The sequence below is a fragment of the Corvus brachyrhynchos genome, unplaced genomic scaffold (assembly GCF_000691975.1).
Source record: "Corvus brachyrhynchos isolate BGI_N302 unplaced genomic scaffold, ASM69197v1 scaffold23, whole genome shotgun sequence".
Taxonomy (NCBI): domain Eukaryota; kingdom Metazoa; phylum Chordata; class Aves; order Passeriformes; family Corvidae; genus Corvus; species Corvus brachyrhynchos.
In genome coordinates this window covers 732,928-754,281 of record NW_008238983.1, presented here as the reverse complement: position 1 = coordinate 754,281, position 21,354 = coordinate 732,928, and the positions used below count along the sequence as shown (strand labels likewise).

The window sequence follows — 21,354 nt, the reverse complement described above, 5'->3', positions numbered from 1 at the left end:
CTCATGACTACAGAGGGCTTACTCTTCTGATGGAAATTAAGAGGAATGGCAGGTCTGGTCCTCTGTTTTACCTCTGTATCACCTAGCATTAACAAAAGCTTACTCTGCTGCTTACACCACCACTGCAGAAATGGCAGCAGCAAATAGTACTACAGCTTGGTTTCAGAACTCCATGCTGCAAACTCACACATTTTCTCCTTCTTTACACATACACAGCTCAAAATATTGTGCTTGTATAAAAGTACGTGCACATAAAACTTGTATATAAAAAAGAGACACACTGGAAAATGCAAGCTGCAGGAAGTTACTTCTGACACACCTGCAGGACTGGTGCTGCAGGCTGCGAGCAGACATTCAGTAATTCATTGAAACATTGTCTGTTGCTTTCTAAACATAAAACTTAAGAGAGTAAAATTATATTTAATCAACAGTAAGAACTTTCTCCAAGTCCTTTTTAATTCCTTGTTAGTATTACTAAGTTTGTTGTAATCGTACATTCTCAAATTCTGCTCCATCTGAACTAGATGACACATTACAGTTTTTCAGAACAGATAACTTAGGGTAATCTTTTTTTAACCTGCTTGTACTTTAAAAAGAAAACACCGTGATAAAATAGCTAACAATCAATGCAGAATTATACATCTAACATTGTCTATGCTCAAGCAGATGACTAATACTATATACATTTTTAAGAAGTTCGTCCTCTTCTGGAAAATGTTTGTAGCTTTTAAATAAATGAGTGTAGGGATAAAGTATTAAGCACACTTGTTATAACGATACGTGACTAATGCTTACACACTTGATTTTTACGCTTTCATCTCTTTTTTATTAGAATTTACTTGTTGGTTTGTTTGGCCTCAACATTTTGAAAGTTTCCATCACTGCATTTCAATCTTTGACATTAAAACAAAGACAGCCTGCCAACAACCAAATCCTAGAAGATGCTCAATGTTTAATGTAACTTGCAGTAGGAAAAGGCCTGGAAAACAAATTCTAGAAGCCAGAAAAGCTGCGAGAAAAGACATTTCCTTAAAATAATTTGGGAGTAAAATCTCTAGAGAAATACAAAAACTGTCATGTTTTGAACTTAGTCCAGTCACTGCAGAGAGATGACACCCATTTCAGAAGGAAGTTCTTAACAGAAGTCCTCATTTTCCTTCAGTAAATTCAGAAAAAGTCTAAGAGGAAAGGGGCCATCATGCCAAGCATCAGACTCTGAGTAATCAGTTCCAAATATAGACTAACATAAAAGGCTGGTTATGTGACGTGAATGCATTTAAAACAAGTAAGAAATTTTATTATGTACTTGCAGAAATCAAGAGCTGAACAGAAGTTTGCAAATTTCTATTCACTACCAAGAAATGCAAAAAAAAAGGGCAGTGATTTAATTATTCTCTTTTAGAACAACTGGCTGTAAAAACAAGAAGCAGGGCATATACACTCATCTGCAGAACAACACTGTATTCTCTGTAAATATGTGAAAAAAGGAACTTACACAGAAATGAGTACTTGACAGTCTTTTCAGTAAGTGCATTTCTCTCTTTCTACATATTATGAGCAAATCCAGATCTACCCTGGGAGCAAAGGTAGGTGTAAGATCTAGGTGCACAACAGACATCTCTATTGAGAAGTGTCTTGGGAAAACTGAAACTTTTGAAAGATCTTCAGTACAAATAATCAGGTCTGCCCAAGCTGTGGCAGCGCTGTGCATTTCAGCATTACGGATGAACTCAGTAGTATCACGAAGAGAAACCAGCAAGCAGTTGGAGTTTTCATATCTTACCTGCAGCAAGCACCTATCTCGAAAAGTGTAGCCTATCAACTTGTCCAAGTGCATCAGACACTGATGGTAGCGGACATGGTGGGTGAGGACAGGAAGCATCATTGCGTGCTGAAAAAACAAACGCAATAAGCAAAACCATTCAACTTCAGTGTACAGATTGAAACGCTGTAGTCTGGTACATTTCATGTGCTAAAAAATATCAGAAAGGCTGCCATTTGATTGTCTAGGAAATAGACAATGCTTTTCTGTTGGGGAAAATGTCAATAACATTGAAAAAACCAACAACTCTATTTTTTAACAATGGCAGTCCCTCTCTCTCAGTGTTTCAAAGAAGGAATTCTACACTAATATTGACTTCGGATGCATCTGGTTTGAAATAAGCAAGTAGTACAGTTTGTCAGTAGAGTAGTATAGCAAGTATGATATCAACATCACAAATCTTGCATAAGAATGAAAAGAGATACAGGCGAAATGCAGGATTTAAAGAATATTATGCATGTGACCATTTGTGAACTAATTTTTTTCTAATCATTCCTATTACTGACATGACATGAACATATTCAAAATAAAGGTGTGTTTTAAGGGCATTAAAATCTGAGGGCTGTCACAATTAATTCAGAAAGAGGATTGTGTATGATGAGAGGAAGTGAGTGTAAAGCATGGAGAGAAGCAAGAAAAACAAGCACACAAAGTAGATGATGTATAATTTACAGATAAATGATGTTGTGGATTTCTGCAGGTCACTAATGACAGAACAGCAGAAAATACGAACTGGTGAATGCTACAAGATCAAAAAATTAAGACTAACCAATGGCAAAACCTTCTGTTTAAGTAAAAGAGTGTGAAATTCCTGAGAACTGAACACAGAGCTGGAAGGTAATCACAGGATTATTTAACTTGGAAAAGACCCTTAAGATGATTGAGTCCAGTCACTAAACTAACACTTGTAAACTTCACCAACTAAACCATGTCCCAAAGATCTTTATGAATACCTTCAGGGATGGTAACTTCACCACTTTTCTGGGCAACCTGTTCCCATGCTTGATCACCTTATCTGCAAAGAAAGTACTCCTAACACCCAATTTTAAGCTCCCTTGGTACAACTTGAGGCCATTTCCTTTTATCCTGTCACTTGTTGCCCAGGAGGATACACCATCTCCCACCTGGCTACAGCCTCCTTTCAGGCAGTTGTAGAGTGATATGGTCTCCCTTGAGCCTCCTTTTCTCCAGGCTAAACACCCCCATCTCCCTCAGCCACTTCTCATCACACTTGTGCTCCAGACCCTTCACCAGCTCTGTTGCCCTTCTCTGGACACGCTTCAGCACCTCAATGTCTGCCCTGTAGTGAGGGCCCAGAACTGGACACAGGATTCAAGGCATGGCCTTAATAGTGCAGAGTACACGAGGATAATCAGTGCCCAGGTCCTGCTGGCCACACTATTGCTGGTACAGGCCAGGATGCCACTGGCCTTCTTGGCCACTTGGGCACACTTTGGCCCATGTTCAGCCAGTTGTTGACCAGGCACCCCTCCCTGGTCCTTTTCTCTCAGATGGAAATAACCAGCAACAGCAAGAAAAAGACTCTCTGGATCTCCAAATATAGAAGATCTGTCTCCAAATATAGAGAAATATAAAACCACTCCAAACAGAATTAGGAAGTGTAGGTGAAGTTTTATTTTGTTATGATGTCAGCCATTTAGAGTTTTCTTGGGGTAATTTGTAAGAACATTCCTTTCATCTCCATATAAACTGTACAGGTGTGCTTCCTACGTGCTCCTTCATAGAAGGAATTAACTGAAAAACACCAAAACAGTGAAACCCAAAACTGTTTCACAGGACAACTCTGCTTCCCTACCTCTATGCTCCACTAGACAGAAAGTCTCTTCAAGCAATGTTTAGCATTCTTTACACCAACACGTGTCCCTGCATTTGAGGACTGAAATATCAAGTTTTAGACTTTTATCAGCTGTGGTGTAGTGAACAAAGAATTGACAGACCTCTGGGAGCACAGAGAAGGACTTTAATTTGACTCTTGCAGTCATATTGACAAAATGCTGCTTACCTGGCACTAACTACTTGATTGATTGATTCAATCAACGTCCGTCATCTTGGACTATTGCTATTCAATGTTTCTGATGTTTTATGTATTTATCTCTTTAGAAGAGATGTTCTTAAAATATGTATGAGTTTAAATATTCTGCATGTCCTTTCCTTGCTGCAGCTAACATGGCAAGGCAGAAACTCTCTCAAGTGCCCTCAGATACCGCCATCATCCTCCAGAACAACAAATGCTCCTGACTTGAAGCTACTAAGGGGAAGCAGGTGAGCTGAAATATTTTGGAATGCATGAGGTCTCTCCTCACCATGAACACTTTACACTGCTGTTGGGGGCATACCAGCAACAGTGGTGTGGGTGGAGTGGGGCAACAGAGGTGGTGTCTTCTCAGCACGGCCAGATTTTGTCACGCTGTGTATTAAGTGCTGCCCAGCTCAGTGGCTACGTACTGCACTTGATATACTGGGCAACTTCAAGTGAGCCTGTCAGAACTCAGCCATTTTACATTTTTTTAACATTTCACTTACCATTTTTCCTCCCCTTTCAAGCAGTTCATTTCTGAGACAGCAAAGACCAGTGTCATTAATGCTACATGGAACTCAGAGCAAGTATAAGCTATCACAAGTGACTTAAAAGAGTTTCAATCTTCTAAACTGCAATGCTTTTAAAAGCAGTAATTTTAAATCACTGCACTTCAGCTCTGCCCCCAGAGCTGATTTATGCATATTTAGTTTTAGCCTTCTTTAATCTGGGAAAAAACATGTAGCAACAGCAGCAATCTTTCATTTTACAGACATACAGTTACTTACTCCTGGCCTCACAAAGAAATCAAATCAATGGACCTTCATACCAGAACTGGCTGATTTAGATGTTACAGCTGCAGATGGGCACAAAAATTATGAAATAGTTTTACTTCTATCATTCTTTGGTGTTTTGCTGTCCTTCAACAACAGAACGAAACAGGAATATCCAAGACATTGGGAGATGAATCACAAAAGATATTACGAATAACACAGAATGGCTTCAAAGTGCCTAAATTGGAAATTTACACTGTTTACTTAAGCTGTAAAAATAGACACAGTTCACAACAAAAAAAACTAGGAAAGGGATGTAATTTTCCTCAGCTATGTGAGAAGATACTGTGCCACTATGTAATTTTCCTCAGCTATGTGAGAAGATACTGTGCCACTATTCTCCTTCCACTTCAGAAGCAACAGTAGAATCACAAGAAATGTTTCAGACAGAAGAAAAGCAATCCTAGTTATTAGCCTTTCTCTCACTCTAGAATTTCCCCTTTGGCCTCACCAGACTTTCAAGATTACAGCAGAATTTCTACCTATACCTTTGCCTAGACGCCCCTAATTTGTACTTCACACTGGTAAGCTAATACTAAGTTGCATGCATTTAACTCTTAAAAAACATCTCCAAAACAACAGCTAAAAAATAATGCAAGTATATCTCCAGTATAATTATATGGCTGTTAAAACTACTTGAATTTTACTAATACAGTATTATATAAAAATTGCACTTATTTTTATCATATCACAAAGCTGGTGGCTGTCAACTGCTTCAGAATAGGATCATCTGACAGAGATGTTCCTTGGAGATGTCATGCATATGAAACAGAGTATCTGAAAGATACCTTTCTACTGAGGCACACCTGTTCTAAACCAAAAGTTAGTTGTGGTGGGCTTTTAGTTTTTTTACTTTCTTTCAAGTAAAAAGATATTTCTTCATGCTTCACTGTAAAACTTGGGGTTTTTTTAAAAAGCTATCTAAATAGAAAAATATATTAAAATTAAAATATCTAAAACCAAGCCAGTTGATGGATTAAGATTCACACTAGACTCAACGTTTGGCAAACTTCCAGCCTCAAGCTGGCCATTCCTAATCCTTCTCCCTTGTGCTAATCAACCCTTGGCAGAAAAATTTAAATTATCTTTTTTGTGTGTATAGAGGAGGTGGACAGAACACTAGAATAGCTCCCTAAATCAATGGATATTACTGAGGCATTCATTTGCATTTGGCTCTTCAGCCTGGAACTGCAACAAACCCTTGGAAAGGTCAGCAGCAGCTATCAAGAAAGAAAATACATCTCTCTGGTTTAGTCACCTGGCAGACGTCAGAGCGTATCCCCGTTTTCCAGAACCCCTGGCTGCTCAACTCCACTGTCACTTCACGCCTCATTGTGTTCTTCTGACGAATTTTCTGCAGTGCTTCCTAAGCAGGGAGAGAACAGAGCTCCTGTGAAGAACTTGCTACAACAAAGCACACCAACACCTGCCAGTGCCTGCACAACACCCATTTGAGGTTCAGTTCTGGTGAGCAGTTTCTACGGCTCGTACAGGTCTGGTAACTCCCAGCCACAGACCATGGCAGATATGTTAGAATACAGAGTAGACAGGGGATTTTGGTAGACCAAGAACAGAGGTGACTGCATTTTTTTTACTGCAAATGACAGAACAAACCGGTCCAACTCATACATCCAAGATAACACACAAGTAAGAAAGGTAAAGTCCTCATAATGAAAGCACTTTCTTTACCAGAGGTACAAAACCACCTCTTCATTCAAGTCCATCACTATGAGTGCTCCTGGTTTGAACAATCAGGAGGAGCAAAACAGGCTTTGTTTTCTCATCTTGGCTACTTTGCAACAGTTCCTGCTCAAAAATGTCACTATGCCCAGTCTGGGAAAGGGGTCAATACTCACCAGTCCTGGAGATTATGCTGATGAAATCTACCAATATTACTTCAATAAAAATTTTAAAACTATGTTTTTCCTTGACCACTGGCTATTTGGTGTTGTGCAAACAGTTTGTCTCTAGAAACCATGAAAGGGTCAGAATCATTAAAAGATTTTGACAGTATCATTAAAAGAAAATATTTTCTGTAAAAATGGAATGAAAGAAAAACAGATAAAATAAGTCAGTCCTGGATCAGAATCTCTTGGTTCCAATACTATAAAGCCCTGGGGTGTGCAAGCTCCCCACACACCATGAACTAACTGTAGAGACTCCCCTCAGTGCTCTGCCTTCTTCAGAACACAAAGCTCTTCAAAGATGCAACCTATCCTGCCTCTCCTTCTCCTTTTCACTACAGGGCACTTGCTCAAAGCTGTCTCTTCCCAGCTTCCAGTTTGAAGCCTGTGAGCATATCTGGGCAGGAACAGGCTCTGTTTTCTGATTTGCAGAGACTCACAGAGTAGTTCCAACAGTTGCACCTGTCCAGACACAGATTCATCAAACCTCAGACACCTCAATACAGAGCTGTCTAGGGTAGGAGGCTAGTCAGCCCTGGCTCCTTTTATATTCAATGAAGGGGATAAATGGCTTCAAAAATGCATTTCTCCCTCCACTGACTTCAAAGTGAGCCTTCAGGTCCCAATTTATGCACCTGCTGTAAATGCTCAAAGTTAGGTTAGAGGAACAAAGCCCCAGGCATGACCTTGTCACAAATGATATCATTGTACAACTCACAGTGGTGGATGACTGATGGCAGAGGGAACAGAGATGCTTGCCAGCACTGTGCCCCTTGTGCATTGTCGAAGGTGTGTCACTGGGTTTTTCCTGAAGCAGGTGGTACTGTATTTGCCAGACCTGGCTGTATTTCAGTCTGACTGGCTCAGGAGCACTCCAAAATGTATGATTCATAATCGTTAAAAGCCCATGTACCAGCGAGGTACAGTCCTACAGCTCCTTCTGACTTACTGACACCTCCACTGGCAAATATATAGATTATCCTCACATAAAGATTCTGCTTCAGCCCTGTATGCCTCTCTGTTGGCAAACTACTTATAAAACTTGTTATCCTAGATAATACAGTCTAGAAACAAAAATAAGCAGTCCACACAGCAGTGCTAAAAAGCAAAGGAACATTTTATCTTCTGGAGCAAAATATGATCACCACCTTATAAACAATCCACTACAATTTTACAAAAAAGTCATCCATTCCCCCCAATGAAAGGATGTTCATAAAACAATGATATTCTACTTGCTCTGAGTGTAGTTGTGGCAATCAAAATCATCTCCTGTAAGAGCAAATCTTTTTTTCCTTTACAACTGTGGCACAGTTCAGTCACAATGTTGTGGGTTTTTTGTTGGTTTTTTGGTTTTTTTTTTTAATTTACAAGTAAGAAGCTAAGGGCTTATTTAATATCAGCATAAATAAAATATTTACTCAGACTCTTGCTCACACACACAACAGCACTCTATGCTTTGCAACAACTAAAAAAATCAGGTGTAATGTCATATGTATCAAACACTTACTGCAACCAAAAGTACACAATAAACTGGGGAAGTCTCAGGAATCACACTCCATGATTCTCATGGGTCCTTCCCACCTCAGGGTAGTCTATGATTTTATGAATAATCAGTGTTTCTAATCAATAAATAAAAATACAACACAATTTAATTAAATACTGTCCAGTACACAAGAAGTTAATTTCTCCTCTATGTATTCTTTACATATATTGTCAAATTGAGTGCCTGATAGGCACCAGACAAATTTAAAGCTTCAGTCCAAGGGTTTATAGAAATAGATAGGCTGGTTTAGGCTATATTTAGGAGTCTTTGTTTTTCTGATTTTAATTCCCGATTGGTTGAGCATTTACACTTAGGAAATGCTTATTGCTCATCACTTTGTGAAGAAAAAACAAAAAGAGAAAAATATCTTGTCTATCATACAACAATCAGATGATTTCAAGTCAAAGATATTGAGCAAGATCACTGTACCACCTAATAAATTACATTTTATGCACACAAGTGTGGCAGTTTTTATCTCAGAAGAGAAATGTATAAAATTATAAGCCAGTTAAAAGTACATTATGAAATAAAAAGTCCTCCTCTACACTAACTCTTGAAACCATTAATGGCAACAGCTACAAAGAAGTTATGGTTCCGTAACAATAATTTCTATAATTGGGTAAAAAACTTGCAGTAGTTTGACAGCTGAAAAAAAGAAAAAAAACCCATTCAATAACAAGCATAGATAAAAATAAAATCCGTGTTAAGAGTCTGGAAATAAAATCTTTTGTGAAGGATTTCTATTGTTTCCATAAATAGGGCAGTCATATGGCTTTATTCCATCCCAAATTACAATGCTCAATTATCAGTCATAGGAAGGTCCAGAATACCTCTCTTTGTGATAATTTCTGTTTATCAGCCTGTTTGACTTTGGGACTATTAGCCAGCAGGTGACGCAGCTTCACGTAACTCTTCCACAGCTTTTGGTACCTGAAGGACAAAACCAGAAAACAAGTATTTTGGTCAATAAACAAAAGTCTCTCCCTGTTTGTCATTATGAGCACACCAGCTGCTAATAATGCACACAGAATGTCTACAAGCATCTCTTTGCTCCAGAAAAAAAAATAATCTCAAAGCATTTTCCAAGAGAGGTGACAGCAGTAGTCTCTGTAGCTGCTCCAGAAGGGTGGGCCAAGTAGCAGAGAGGAGGCATTAGTGTGCAAAGTGAGGTAAAGAACAGCAAAGACCAGGGCAGACCCCAGGTCTCTCAGATACCCATCTCCCAAAGGGCCACCTCTGCATGCTGAAAAGGCTTGCCTGCAGCTTAACTCAATTCAGGCAGGTGAAAACTCCCTCTTCTCCACACGGCTTACCTATCACTCACTGCAAAGCAGTAGCACCCTTTCCCAGGAAGTGTCTGTCCTTACACTGGCTCAAACATTTCAGTGAAGCACCTGAGGAAGAGCTCTACAAGTCACATGCAACATGAAGTTATTCTGTGAAAAGTGAAATGAAAGTTTTGTTCCCTATGGGTTTGTGCTGAATGGAATCAGCAATTCAAGCTATTTCTGTGATTAGCACATATTTAAGTTTTCTGGTTTTCTCCAGCCATCTAGCCTTATTTTGGTGGTGTCTAATTACACATGAACTTCAGTAACAACTTCTTCCTCAGTGGGAGGCCCTCAATAACCTAGCACAAACTTTCACCAAACTTGTAAGAACTTACTCCAATTGAAGACAACATCCCACCATTACATTCAGCTGCAATTCACCAACAGGTTCAAAAGTTACAGTGGGAGAAGCAACCAAGAGAATCATGACAGGGACCTTGTGTCCTTAGGAAACAATGCTACCTTCAAAATGTCACCTCTGTACAGTTTTTTCAGGACAACCCATAAAATCAGACTTTGAATAGGAAGCAGGGAATTAGACACCAGAGGAAAGAAGTTTACCCAAGTTATTTTTTTTTTTTTCGTATTTACATTATAGAAGAAGATCCTCCTCAGCACCAACTTAGAGCAGTGGTTTTATTAGGAAGGGTTCACGTTAGTGGCTTAAGAGTCAATGAAGCAGCAAGTCTTTTACTATTTCATCATCTTCTCACCATCCCACATTCACAGATACATAAACAAATCTTTTCTTATTGGCATTTTTTTTCCTAGCTATTTCTCTGCAGCATTCTTGAATGCATACTCTCTGCCTCTGGAGATACTGATATTTTTTCAGTCTACAAACACATCTGAAATGCTCAATCCATAGATTTTTCTCATGCTCCATTCACTGCACTTTTGCAACCTGCAGAATAGCACATCTATTTCTGACAAATCAACATCCAAAAAAAGAAAAATGAGTTAACGAACAAATCAACCAAAACGAAAAGTACAAATGTCTTGAGGAGGTTTCAACCCGAAAATAAGAACCTGAAACTGTGATCTCCAATACACATTTTTTTACTAGTATTGATAAGGGTGAAACAAGCTTTGTTATTGCAATTAAGTTTGAGAATTAATAAACATATTACCATTACAAAAAATTCTGTATTAGAACTTCACAAAGAAAAGACACATTAGAGGAAAATCTCTTCTGGGTGCACATACACCAGAGTTAAGCCTAACATTTATGATGGCACCACAGAGGTCTTTCACAAAAAAAGGCTTTGTTACATTGACAAGACAAAACATACCTACTTTGTATAAGCAGCTCCGAGGTTAAAACCCAAAACAAAAAACAAACCCACAAGTAAATTTTAAAGAAAGTTAAAATAAAAAGGTGTGGGAAGAATAATTTTTGTCTCTTTATACTATTTTCAATGAAAAGTACTAGAACTTTACAAATACTAATAAATTCAGCATCAAAGTAGAGATAATTCTTATATTTTTGGGTCTAATTATTTCCTTTTGATGAACAAGAAAACTAAAAGATAAAGTGGATTAAAACTCATGATCAAAGCAAAAAAAAAAGTTTTATCATCTGGATTAGAACTCAGTATTCCCACTTCCTGCCATGTTAGGTTTAAAATTCTCAGCAAGCAGTTGCAAAAGAATAAAACTGCAGATCTGGTGAGCATTTTGGACATAAATCACCCTCTCTTTCCACATTTTTGTTATTAGTATTGTTGCTGTTACTGTTTGTTTTCTTATCTCACTGCTGTTTCCAGTAAATCATTCTTCCCTCAACCCATGATCTCTGCCTTCTTGCATCTCTCAGCAGAAGGGGAAGGGAGTGGCTTGTGGTTCTCTTTAGTGGGAGTACTGAATTGGGGAATACCAATCCTAAACCACAGCAATGGGGAAAAAGACAACCTTAACTACACATGCACCAGAGACAGGCTCTATACTGTCGTCATGCAGAAAGCAGATGTCCCTATCACTGGAAGAGTTCCCTGAAATTGTCAGAGGTTAAGAAAAGAACCAGGAACAAAATCCAATCATCACTTTCGCATCCCTTCATCAATCCACAGTGAAACAGTATTTCTTGCTCTGCCTGAAGTCCTGATTCCCTCTCCACTCCTTCTCTACATTCCTCTCAAACTCTATCAGGATATAAAAAGTACAGAGAAAAGTAGCATGGGTGCAAGAGCTTCCAAGCTAGGAAACACTATGTAGACATGATCCTTCAAAGCATAGAAAGAGATGATTAAGTAGGACATAACAGTATGCAAGAAACAAACATCATGAAGAAATCAAACAGAACCTGGCTATATTATTCCTCATTAGATATGAGACCTGAAGAACATCTAATTAAACAATCAAGTAGCAGCTCTGAAATAAAAATCAGCCCTTCTGCATATGATGCACAACAGTACTGGTTAAGTGATTACCTGAAATCTTCTCCCTACAAGTAGCATAAAAAGATTCAAACAGTGATTTGAGAAATTTAAAAACATCAATTCAGGGCTGTTTAACAAAATGACCTAAAGACATCCTCTAGCTCAGGAGTCTATATGCTACAGACATTAGGAAGCTTGGGTAACCATTTCTCCCTCTCTGCCTTCCTGTTACGTTATCCTCTCTCTGAAAACCCACCACTGGCCTCTCAGAGGAATAATGTGGAGCTTGAGGAACCACCTTTTGCTGGACCCAGAAGAGCTGTTCTCAGGTTAAGAAGTATCATACTGCACATACATGCACGTTTACTTCAGCAGATCCTGAATTACTGCAGAGAAAGTTATACCTTATATTTGCAGGAGCCTGTGCCCAGTGTCATAAGCACTAAGCTTTGTATCAGACTCACCTAAGCACATAACCAAGCCCTATTTAAGGCATGAATGACAACAGTAATGAGTCCCTGAACAAAATAAAGGAGGAAAAGCTTCTTACTGAGGATCTCCAGCATAACTGAGTTGAGCAGGTCGTATCCCAAAGTGCACAATAATAGGGAAAGTAATTACATCAGGATTGAATTGTTCGCGGTCCAGTTGATCAATACGAACTGAGCTTGGTTTCTAGGAGAAAAAAACAAAATACAACTAAATTGACAACAGCTTCATGGAAAATTTACTGCCTCAATCCCACACTATCCAGGAAACATGAAGCAACAACATTCCAAGTTTAATAATACGCACATTAAACCAATCACTAATACTATTATAAACATTTAGCAACAACAATAACTGAAACAAAGTTAATTGACCTACCACTCAGAGGAAAAAAAAAAAAAGGCCTTTTAATTTTAATCATCTGGAAATTTACTTTGACTATTTCCAAGAACTTAAAACAACTTTCTCTGGTCAAGCATCACACCAGAAATAAAAATTAGGATTAGCATTCTGGCATCCAAGAACCCACATGCTAGAGCAGTTTGCTGAGATCAGGTTACCTCTCTAATTTTAGTTCTGTTCATGATTTCCCAAAGCAAAGGAAGGCATTATTAGATCCATTCAATCACACAGACTAAACAGCATAAAAAAAAATCTGTCATGCTACTCTCAGAAAAGGCTCCCATGTTGATGCGTACAAGGAGGAATACAGTTTTGTATAATGAAGAGACTTTTGCCCTTTTTACAGTTCAAAACAGAAGTTCTTTTTATTGTTAAAAAGGACAGTGGAAAAGAAGGCAACTTTTGCTTCAGCTCTATAAATGTAGAGTAAGTAATTGCACATCACCGTAGCAGACATGCTGCTCACAGAGCTCTTCATCACTTACCCAGCATATTTAAAAACTCAGCTGAAGGGGCACAGTTGGTCTCCAAGTAAACAACTTCTCCTTTACCTGTCAAGCTGTTTTGCAATGTGCCTGCTGACTCCCCACTTTGAAATCAGCTGGAATAGGCCAATATATTCTGCTTATCTTAGGTTTCAGAAAAAGGGCATTACTTCTAGTTACCTGCATCTCAAAACTTCTCATTTAGCACTGTGAATTTCTCAAAGATGAGTTTCAGTGTTACAGAAACAGCTCCCACCATTCTCTTCACAAAACAACAAAAACTGTGTCAAGAACAAAGCTTTTACCCTCCAAACCACCTTGGCAGAACAGTTCACAGGAATAATTTTCTGCATGGATAAGCAAAGTCAACTCTATATATGGCCACAATTACAATCTATTCTAGAAAAACAAAAACTTACTTAAAAGCTTGACTTTCAGATACAGAAATATTTTCCAAGGGAAAAACGTTTATCAGCTTCCCTTTAGACAAGATGACTGAACATAAAGTTACAAGTCCCCAGCCAAAAAAAAAAAAAAAAAATTAGGTTAGTTAAGATTTAACATAGGTAGTTAAATTTTTAAAATTAGTTAAAGCTGCTGGGTTCACAAAAAAAAAAAAAAAAGAAAAAAATAAAAAGGTTTTGCCCACAGCACTTATAAAAAAGGATTAGAACAAAAAAAAACCTAAAGAAAATAAAGGCCAGGATTTGTAGCAGACAGAATGTTGTTCCCTAAACAAGAGCTTAAAGTCCTGATATTCATCTGTTATTTTGGGGGTTGCACAAAGCCAGCTTGAAAAGTTTTTATTTTCTCATAAGTTGTTTGTTGGTTCTCCCCAACATTAATATTAAAATGAGGAACTTCTCCCATCTTTGTCCCCCTTAAAAAAGCAGCCTTGATACACCAATCCTCTGAGAATCAGAGGATTGGTGTATTAACAGAATATGAAACAATAATTATACTCAATTATACCAATTATAATCAATACATTAAAAAAAAAAAATACAGACACACTTTAGATACTTAAACAGAAGCAATGAGATACTCAAAAGTGTAAAAAGGCAATCTTCCACTATGCACATAGTCTGTGTCAAATGTGTGATCTCAGGACCACTCAAAACCAGACTCCTTCTCTTCATTTCCATGACACTGCCTTGCATTTTGTCCCTCAGTTACACAGCTGTTCACAGGTGGCTGATAACAACCAGGACAAAAGAACTTCTCCAAGCCTTAATCACAACTGCTCCCTCACTGACAGTTATGAGAGGGGTGTAGCTGGGCTATGGTTTTTTATTTCATCGTGAACACCAGCCTTCTCTCCAGTGCCCTTTCTGAAGGTTAAGTGAACAAACAGCAACATACAGAAACATCAAGTATAAATTGCACACCAGCAGACAGGATGCAAGCAAATTAGATGTTATTCTTCCAGAGTTTTATCCCTGTGCTCTTTTAAAAGTGCTTTGATAGACTATCCAATAATGACAACCTTGCCTTTAAAGTAACATCAAAACCAAAGAAATTCTAGCAGAACAGAGACCTGTTATTTTTGTTTCCTATCCAAATCTCATCAACCAAGGCACTGCTGACATTAGAACACAACATGAAATAGCATGCAGATGTAGCACAGAAGTATGTTAATATATATATCTATCTATGCAGTAGTGAGAAAACCATCAATATTTTAGGAAGAATGAAGTATGAAAGATGACTAAAATTTGTGAACTTCTCAATCTATTTCAACACTAAGTTTCATTGAATTAATAAACCACCATGAATAAGTTAAATAATTTTAAACAATGCTGAAACATTGTTAGTTGTTTAAGTGGGATTTATATCCTATTAAAGCTTTTTTTCCCTTCTCCACCATGCATATATATATATATATATATATATACACCTCCCACTGAAAAAAATAAAACACACACATAAAACCTAGATTTGAACACAAGAGGAATTATTATTTCTGAAGAAATGTTGTGCAGCAAAACAAAATTCAGTGTTTTTACTCTGCTGTGTCAAGTGGATATAATTGAACTGAAGAGCTGTCATTTTCTGAAATAGTTTCACATTGTCTCTCCAACAGAACTGTTTTATCTTCTAATGTTGCAAAATGCATAGATAATAGTTTCATACTCTGTTTTTCACTTACATTCATAATCAGTATTGACACTGATCGTGCCGTAATCAAACCTCTCCTGATGGGAGGGAGTTTTTAAAGTCCTTGCTAGGAGTTCCAGAGACAAACGGGACTCAGCCTTCGCTGCTTCTTGATGGTTGTTTGTTAAGTCTTATCAGAGAAAAAGAGTCACTAGCGTGATCCAGACATAGCACAAGGCAGAGAATGCAGGAGAAAGCCCAATTATCAAGATTACACGGCTTTTTAAAGGTAAATCAACCAATGGTTACTAAAAACATACATTATTTTTACTTTTCTGCCAATTATTCAGTAACACAGCCAGGAACTGCAGAATTCTTTGTCCAATAATCCCAAACTATTTCTACTGCAGAATATGGAGATGTAGAAGAAGAAGAAGGAGGTTTGGAGAACAACAACAATCCTCCATTTTGATGTTTTTTGCTTTAATCTATTTACTACATTAACAAACCCAAAACCTCTAAATTTTTAACCCTGTGACAATCTTACATATTAGTCAATCACCTAATTTACACCTGTGTAGTTTCTAGTTCTTCTCTAAGAGTAGGCAGTTTTTTCCACAGACAGAGGTCAAAAGCTGTGTTGTTCAGGGGGGTGAAAACCCTCAAAACAGGCAGAGAAATATTCTCTCCACTCTGGGTTCCTACAAGTACAATATGCTGCAACACACAGGAAAAATCCACAAATTAAGAAGAAACTCACTGCAATCTTGAAAGAAAAAACATGTACTAATGATGCCATTATAACATGACATTTCAAAGCGCTACAGATTTCTTTTATGCTTACATATTTTGATGTCCACACACATCTCTAAAAACACTGCCTCGTAGAATGCAAAGTTTGCCAGTAAAAAATCCCACAAGACCTCAGAAATAACACTACCACTTCACAAATCACACTGCCTTGTACACACAGACATTTAGAGTTCCATGACACAAGGGACGAACATACATGCGTTCCTTCATGCTAAACAAAAAAGTGAGTTTTCAGCTAGCTGAAATCAGCACATCTTCAGCAAAATAACTCAAGTTATGTTGGTGTATACCATTCAGATGCTGACAACTTGTGGACCAGCATGTACCTCGTATCACAGAAACCACAGGCAAGTTAAGGCTGTTCAGGTTGTCTAACAATTTCTACTATCAGATTCTGGTCTACCACTAATTTAAAGCAGCTGAGGTAGACTTTCCACAGTGCGAGTTCATGTGTATTGTTGTATTTCATGTTCCCAGAAACAGTCCAATTTTCTTGCTGTTTAAAAAGTTTTACTTTACTCAGAGTGAAATCAATGGAAAAATTATCTGACCCAAGTTATTATTTGCTTATTAAGTAGTTTACTAAATGTTATGCTGCCATACTTTAAATTATGAACTTGGACAATGTATTTAGCATGTCACCCTGGCTGCAGTTTGGGGTCAGGTTTTTCAGCTGAAAAACTAAATTCCTTCTTAGGCATGGTATCAAGTTACACTTTTTCTTCAGAAACTAAAAATTTGAGCTATGAGCAAAGGAGGAAAATGAAGTCAGAAAAAGAAAGGTATTACTACTTAGAAAGCTGCATGTCAGTTGCAAATATTAGGTCCAAAATATGCCTCTACTACTAAGATACCATTTTGCAATACTGACCAAACTATACAAATACAACCCCTGCAGTTTTTAGCGGACATTCATCTATTCTTGTGACCCACATTTCTTAAAAGTGAAAGTCAGAATAATGGGCTGAATTAATAAACACCGGAGTTGAAAGAAGCTGTGCTCAGAGAACATGTACTTTAAAATACCAATTGTTCTAAAAATAATAAGGCCTTAGGGGTTTCAAACTAGGCATTGAAAATTAATACATGCATTAATTAATGTACACAAAATTCCTCAGTGTGAGTGAGAGCAACACAGAAATAAGCAGAAAACACCGTTTCCATATTCAAGGCAGTATCAGGATAGCACACATGGAATAGAGCTGTCAACAGGGGGTCAAAAGAGGAAGAAGAAAGTAAATAGCAAACAGTTACTATTTCTCTGGTGCTGTGTCTGGGAAAAGAGAATGAGATCATGCACATAAAAACTGTCTGAGAAAATAGGGAAGCTTTACATACATAAAGTATAGCTGTTCCTTTTAACATGCACATTGAAACAGTGCCCATCTGAAAATATGCCCTTCAGTACAGCAGCAGAAGGGACAATTCAGGGTTGGAACAAGTCAATAAACTGTTCCTACTGCAATCAGCAACTGCCACTGGTCACCTTTTCCTGTTCTAATTTAGCCTGTGACAAACTCTCTGAAACAAGACGTGTACATGTCATTGGATTGTTCACAAAAACAAAAAATTATTTATTTTTTCTACCATTCCAGGGCTGGTAACGATCATCCCTTTGCATTCTTCTGCGTATTTCTGCCATTCCAGTTCTTCCCACTGAAGCATGTTGGCAATCTCCTCTTCAGGCACCAAAGCTTTACTGCATCGTAACAAGTAGAGAAGAATCTGATGCATTGAGAGTACTTCTTTTCCTCCATCTTAAAACCATAAATAAATAAAACACATTTCAGAGATTCACTCCTAAAGCATGTGCAGAAGAGAAAATATGCAGAATACAGACCATTTGTATGAGCAAAATAAAATGCAAAATGCTTAAGTGATTTGACAAGTATCAAGGCAAATGTTTTACTGATGAATACTGTACATGCATAAAAACTTTGCTAAACTAAAGCAGTAACAGTAATGGTGAAGAGAGTAACAGTTCCATCGTACTGTAAAGTTGAAGTTTCTAACTTGCCTGAATAAACTTTAAAATGAGTAGGCAGAACAATCAGTTATGGTGTCCAGTTATATCTTCCTTTTCACAATTTTATCATTCTTTTTACAACAGCAGTTAAAAAGCCTTTAGGCATTATGCAGCAGTTTTTAAGAACACTCAAAATTTTACAGAATACTTCTGGATGAATGTAGCAAGCTATCCCTGCACTTTAAACTCATCTGTAGTGCTTACATGCTCTAACTGCAGTAATGAAGACTAAAGAGCCTCATGCTGTCTTCTGTCACTAAATGAATCAAGGGCATGTGAAAATTACTAAATACCTCTGAGACCCCAGGAAAAATGCACAGCAAAGGCTGCTTGTAGCAAGAAGACACTATAATCTGATTGGCTTCAGGTAGCCAGCTACAGATGTGAATATGCAAACGTGAAAGGTGAGTGATGGTCCTGACAGATCACCACTCAGAAGACACTGGCTATTCAAATTCAGTATGTCTGCTCACGTAAATGAGAAGTCACTCCATGTTACCACAATGCTTTAATTTTGACATACATCTCTCCAATTCCCTCCTTTAATAGCAGGGTGTTAATCCATAGGTACAGAGGAATCTTCAAGTTTCATCCCCCCAGAGCACAAATGCTGATTTCCCTCCCCCAGGGAGCAGAAACAATCTGGTCCAGCCACTGAGTATATTCTCTCTCTCACTACACCCACAAAAGAGAAATGGTGACAAACCAGAAGTAAAACCTTAGAGCAATATGGGGGATGACACCACAGCACAAGGAGTGTGATCCCAGGCACACTGGAAAAGCCTTGCAGAGCTGCTGCACAACTGCAGCACTGTGTAAGATGATGTTCCCTACAAGACATGTACAAGCCCTCCTCTTACCTCAGCTGGGATTCCAGCACTACTGCATAGAAATGATGAAAGGGAATGGTGTAACTTGGCCTCTCAGAACAATTAACTCACTTAAACTCCAAGAGGGAATCTTAAGTGGGGAAGATACACCCCCAAACCTCACTGGAAATAGAAAACACTTCTAATAGCTACAGGGACAGAATTTTAAATGTGCAAAGTTTTCCTTCAAACTGAAGGGGGACTCCACTTACAAGACTGTTTTTTGTCAGCAACTGGATTTACTCTTACGCAAGAGGTAGCCCACATATACCAATCACTAAAATATACGTGTATCCTTACCCACTGAAGACTGTGTACAGGCTGCGATAGACTGCTGTGCTAAATGAAAGTCTGAGACCCTTTCTGGGCCAGAATATGCAGTACTTGGGACCTCAAATGTGTTTTTTCTAGTCTTTTACTCTCTGAATATATTTATCACCATAAAAATCTATGGCAATACAATACAGCAACTGTTCTGCATGCTATGCATCGCAGTAAACCTGGTATGACTAGCTCAGAGCTACCCCAAGGCCTGTCCCCAAGTAAATCCACATAGAAAACTTGACATCCCAAACCTCATTATTTTTAGACCATGTTAGGAAAGTAAGAAAGAAAAAGTAGAGGGGATGGGAAATCAGCAATTCATTTCTATCTTTAAAGAGACAGCTGATGGATGTGTGGAGATCTGATGCACCAACATCTTCTTTGATTAGACCTAAGTACTGTTCTGCAAGCATACCTGAAGGAAATAGATTTCCACTCTCTGAAAATTAAAAATCTTCATGGGTATCTCAAAAATAATCAATAAAAAATGAAAGCTTGATTAAAAAAAAACCCTGTCAAAAAGATGCTAAAAGGCGACTATATATGCAGAAATATCAGGAAAAAGATACTTTTAAAAGAGTTAGAAGGCTGGGGACCTTAAAGAAGAAGCAGCATACAGGAATACATATTTTAGAGACTTATCCCTCCTCATCCGTAAACAACCCAATAGCACAGAAAGAGCTGACTTCTAAACTAAAATTAAAAAAAAAAAAATCAGAATATAAAAACCCTGAACAGGAATGCACCCTCAAGCTACACAAACCAGGCAGGACAAACTTGTTCTCATTTTGTGATGAGGTCAAGTTAATCAGCCACATGTGGCTTGATGGCTTATTTTGTAAATTGCTTCAGCAAAACCAAATCAATGTTTGCTAGCAAGCCTCAGAGCTCTGCTTCTGATTGAACAGTGCTGTGTATCCAGGAAGGAACAACAATTAGAAATACAGTCATCTAGCCATCAGTACTCTCCACAGTAACGAGCCAAAACTCATTTTGCTCCAGCTATAATTAATATCCCAACTAAGTTTCAAAGCCCAAAGCAGAAAGCACCTCCAGGTCACAGCTCTCTTGATGAAGGTTGTTCCATATTTCATCTGCACTCTAAATCCCACAGCTGAAACACATCCTTCTGTCCACACAACCCTCCTGGAGCAATCACTGGCAGGATCTCAGCAGGACACATTTCCAATGGAGCCATGACATTTACATCAACTGAAAGTCTGTCCTGGTATCTTAGGATGTGTTAAATGCCTCTGTAAACTGTTCACTCAAAACGAGCTGAATGCTCCACACGGAATCTTGTCCTTGGCTGGCAGGCCAGGGTTGAACTGCGTTGGAACGATGGCTTTTGTCTATCGCTATTTGCTGCAAGGTCTAAGCCTGCATTAGGATAAAGAAACAATCAGAAGAGCATGTGCTCAGGGGTGCCCAATCATGCTGACCCTTGCACATCCAGAATTGTAATCTAATCACATGGTATCCTGAAGAGCAGGTGGGAGATGAAATGTGAGAGATTAGATAACAGCACTCTGCAAATGCCACAGCACCATCGCAGAGCAGGACAAGGAGGACACAGCACTGCCTAAAATGACAACAGAGACAAAAGCTGGAAGCAGGACTTGGCCTGTCCATCTGAATTCCAGTTCTTAGTAAACCATCTGCAAGCACTAAAGACTTCAGGCAGAAGCACCAGATCTCTGCACTGACTGAACCATTTGACTTGCAATAAGGGTTTTTCTGTGGAGGTTTTCTCCTGGGGGATAGGGATGTTTTTGGGTTTTGTTTCTTTTTTAAAGCTTTTTTCAGATCTAATTTGTATAACGATATATAATACAAACATTACCTGGAAGAAATCTCACAAACCGCGGCATGAAGTGATATCTGGGACAGGAAACAGAATCATTTTCAAGTGAAGGACCTTAAATACAAAAAAAATACAGAAAATTTTCCAACATTTTTGCAAAAGAAGAAAAGAGGCAACTTTGCTGCAGATAAAATCA

General features: G+C 38.3%; 1 protein-coding gene across 2 annotated transcripts in view; it reads right to left on the bottom strand.

The window, feature by feature from the left end:
- DROSHA (drosha ribonuclease III) overlaps nucleotides 1-21,354 on the bottom strand; it is a 75,756-nt gene that overhangs the window by 33,523 nt on the left and 20,879 nt on the right. For both annotated transcript variants that reach the window (XM_008637177.2, XM_017738725.1), the window contains exons 12-17: nucleotides 21,198-21,272; nucleotides 17,723-17,892; nucleotides 12,400-12,524; nucleotides 8,971-9,070; nucleotides 5,952-6,059; nucleotides 1,784-1,891 (exon numbers count right to left, since the gene is read on the bottom strand). In XM_008637177.2, coding sequence (XP_008635399.1) covers nucleotides 1,784-1,891; nucleotides 5,952-6,059; nucleotides 8,971-9,070; nucleotides 12,400-12,524; nucleotides 17,723-17,892; nucleotides 21,198-21,272 — 686 coding nt within the window. The remainder of the gene's footprint in view (nucleotides 1-1,783; nucleotides 1,892-5,951; nucleotides 6,060-8,970; nucleotides 9,071-12,399; nucleotides 12,525-17,722; nucleotides 17,893-21,197; nucleotides 21,273-21,354) is intronic.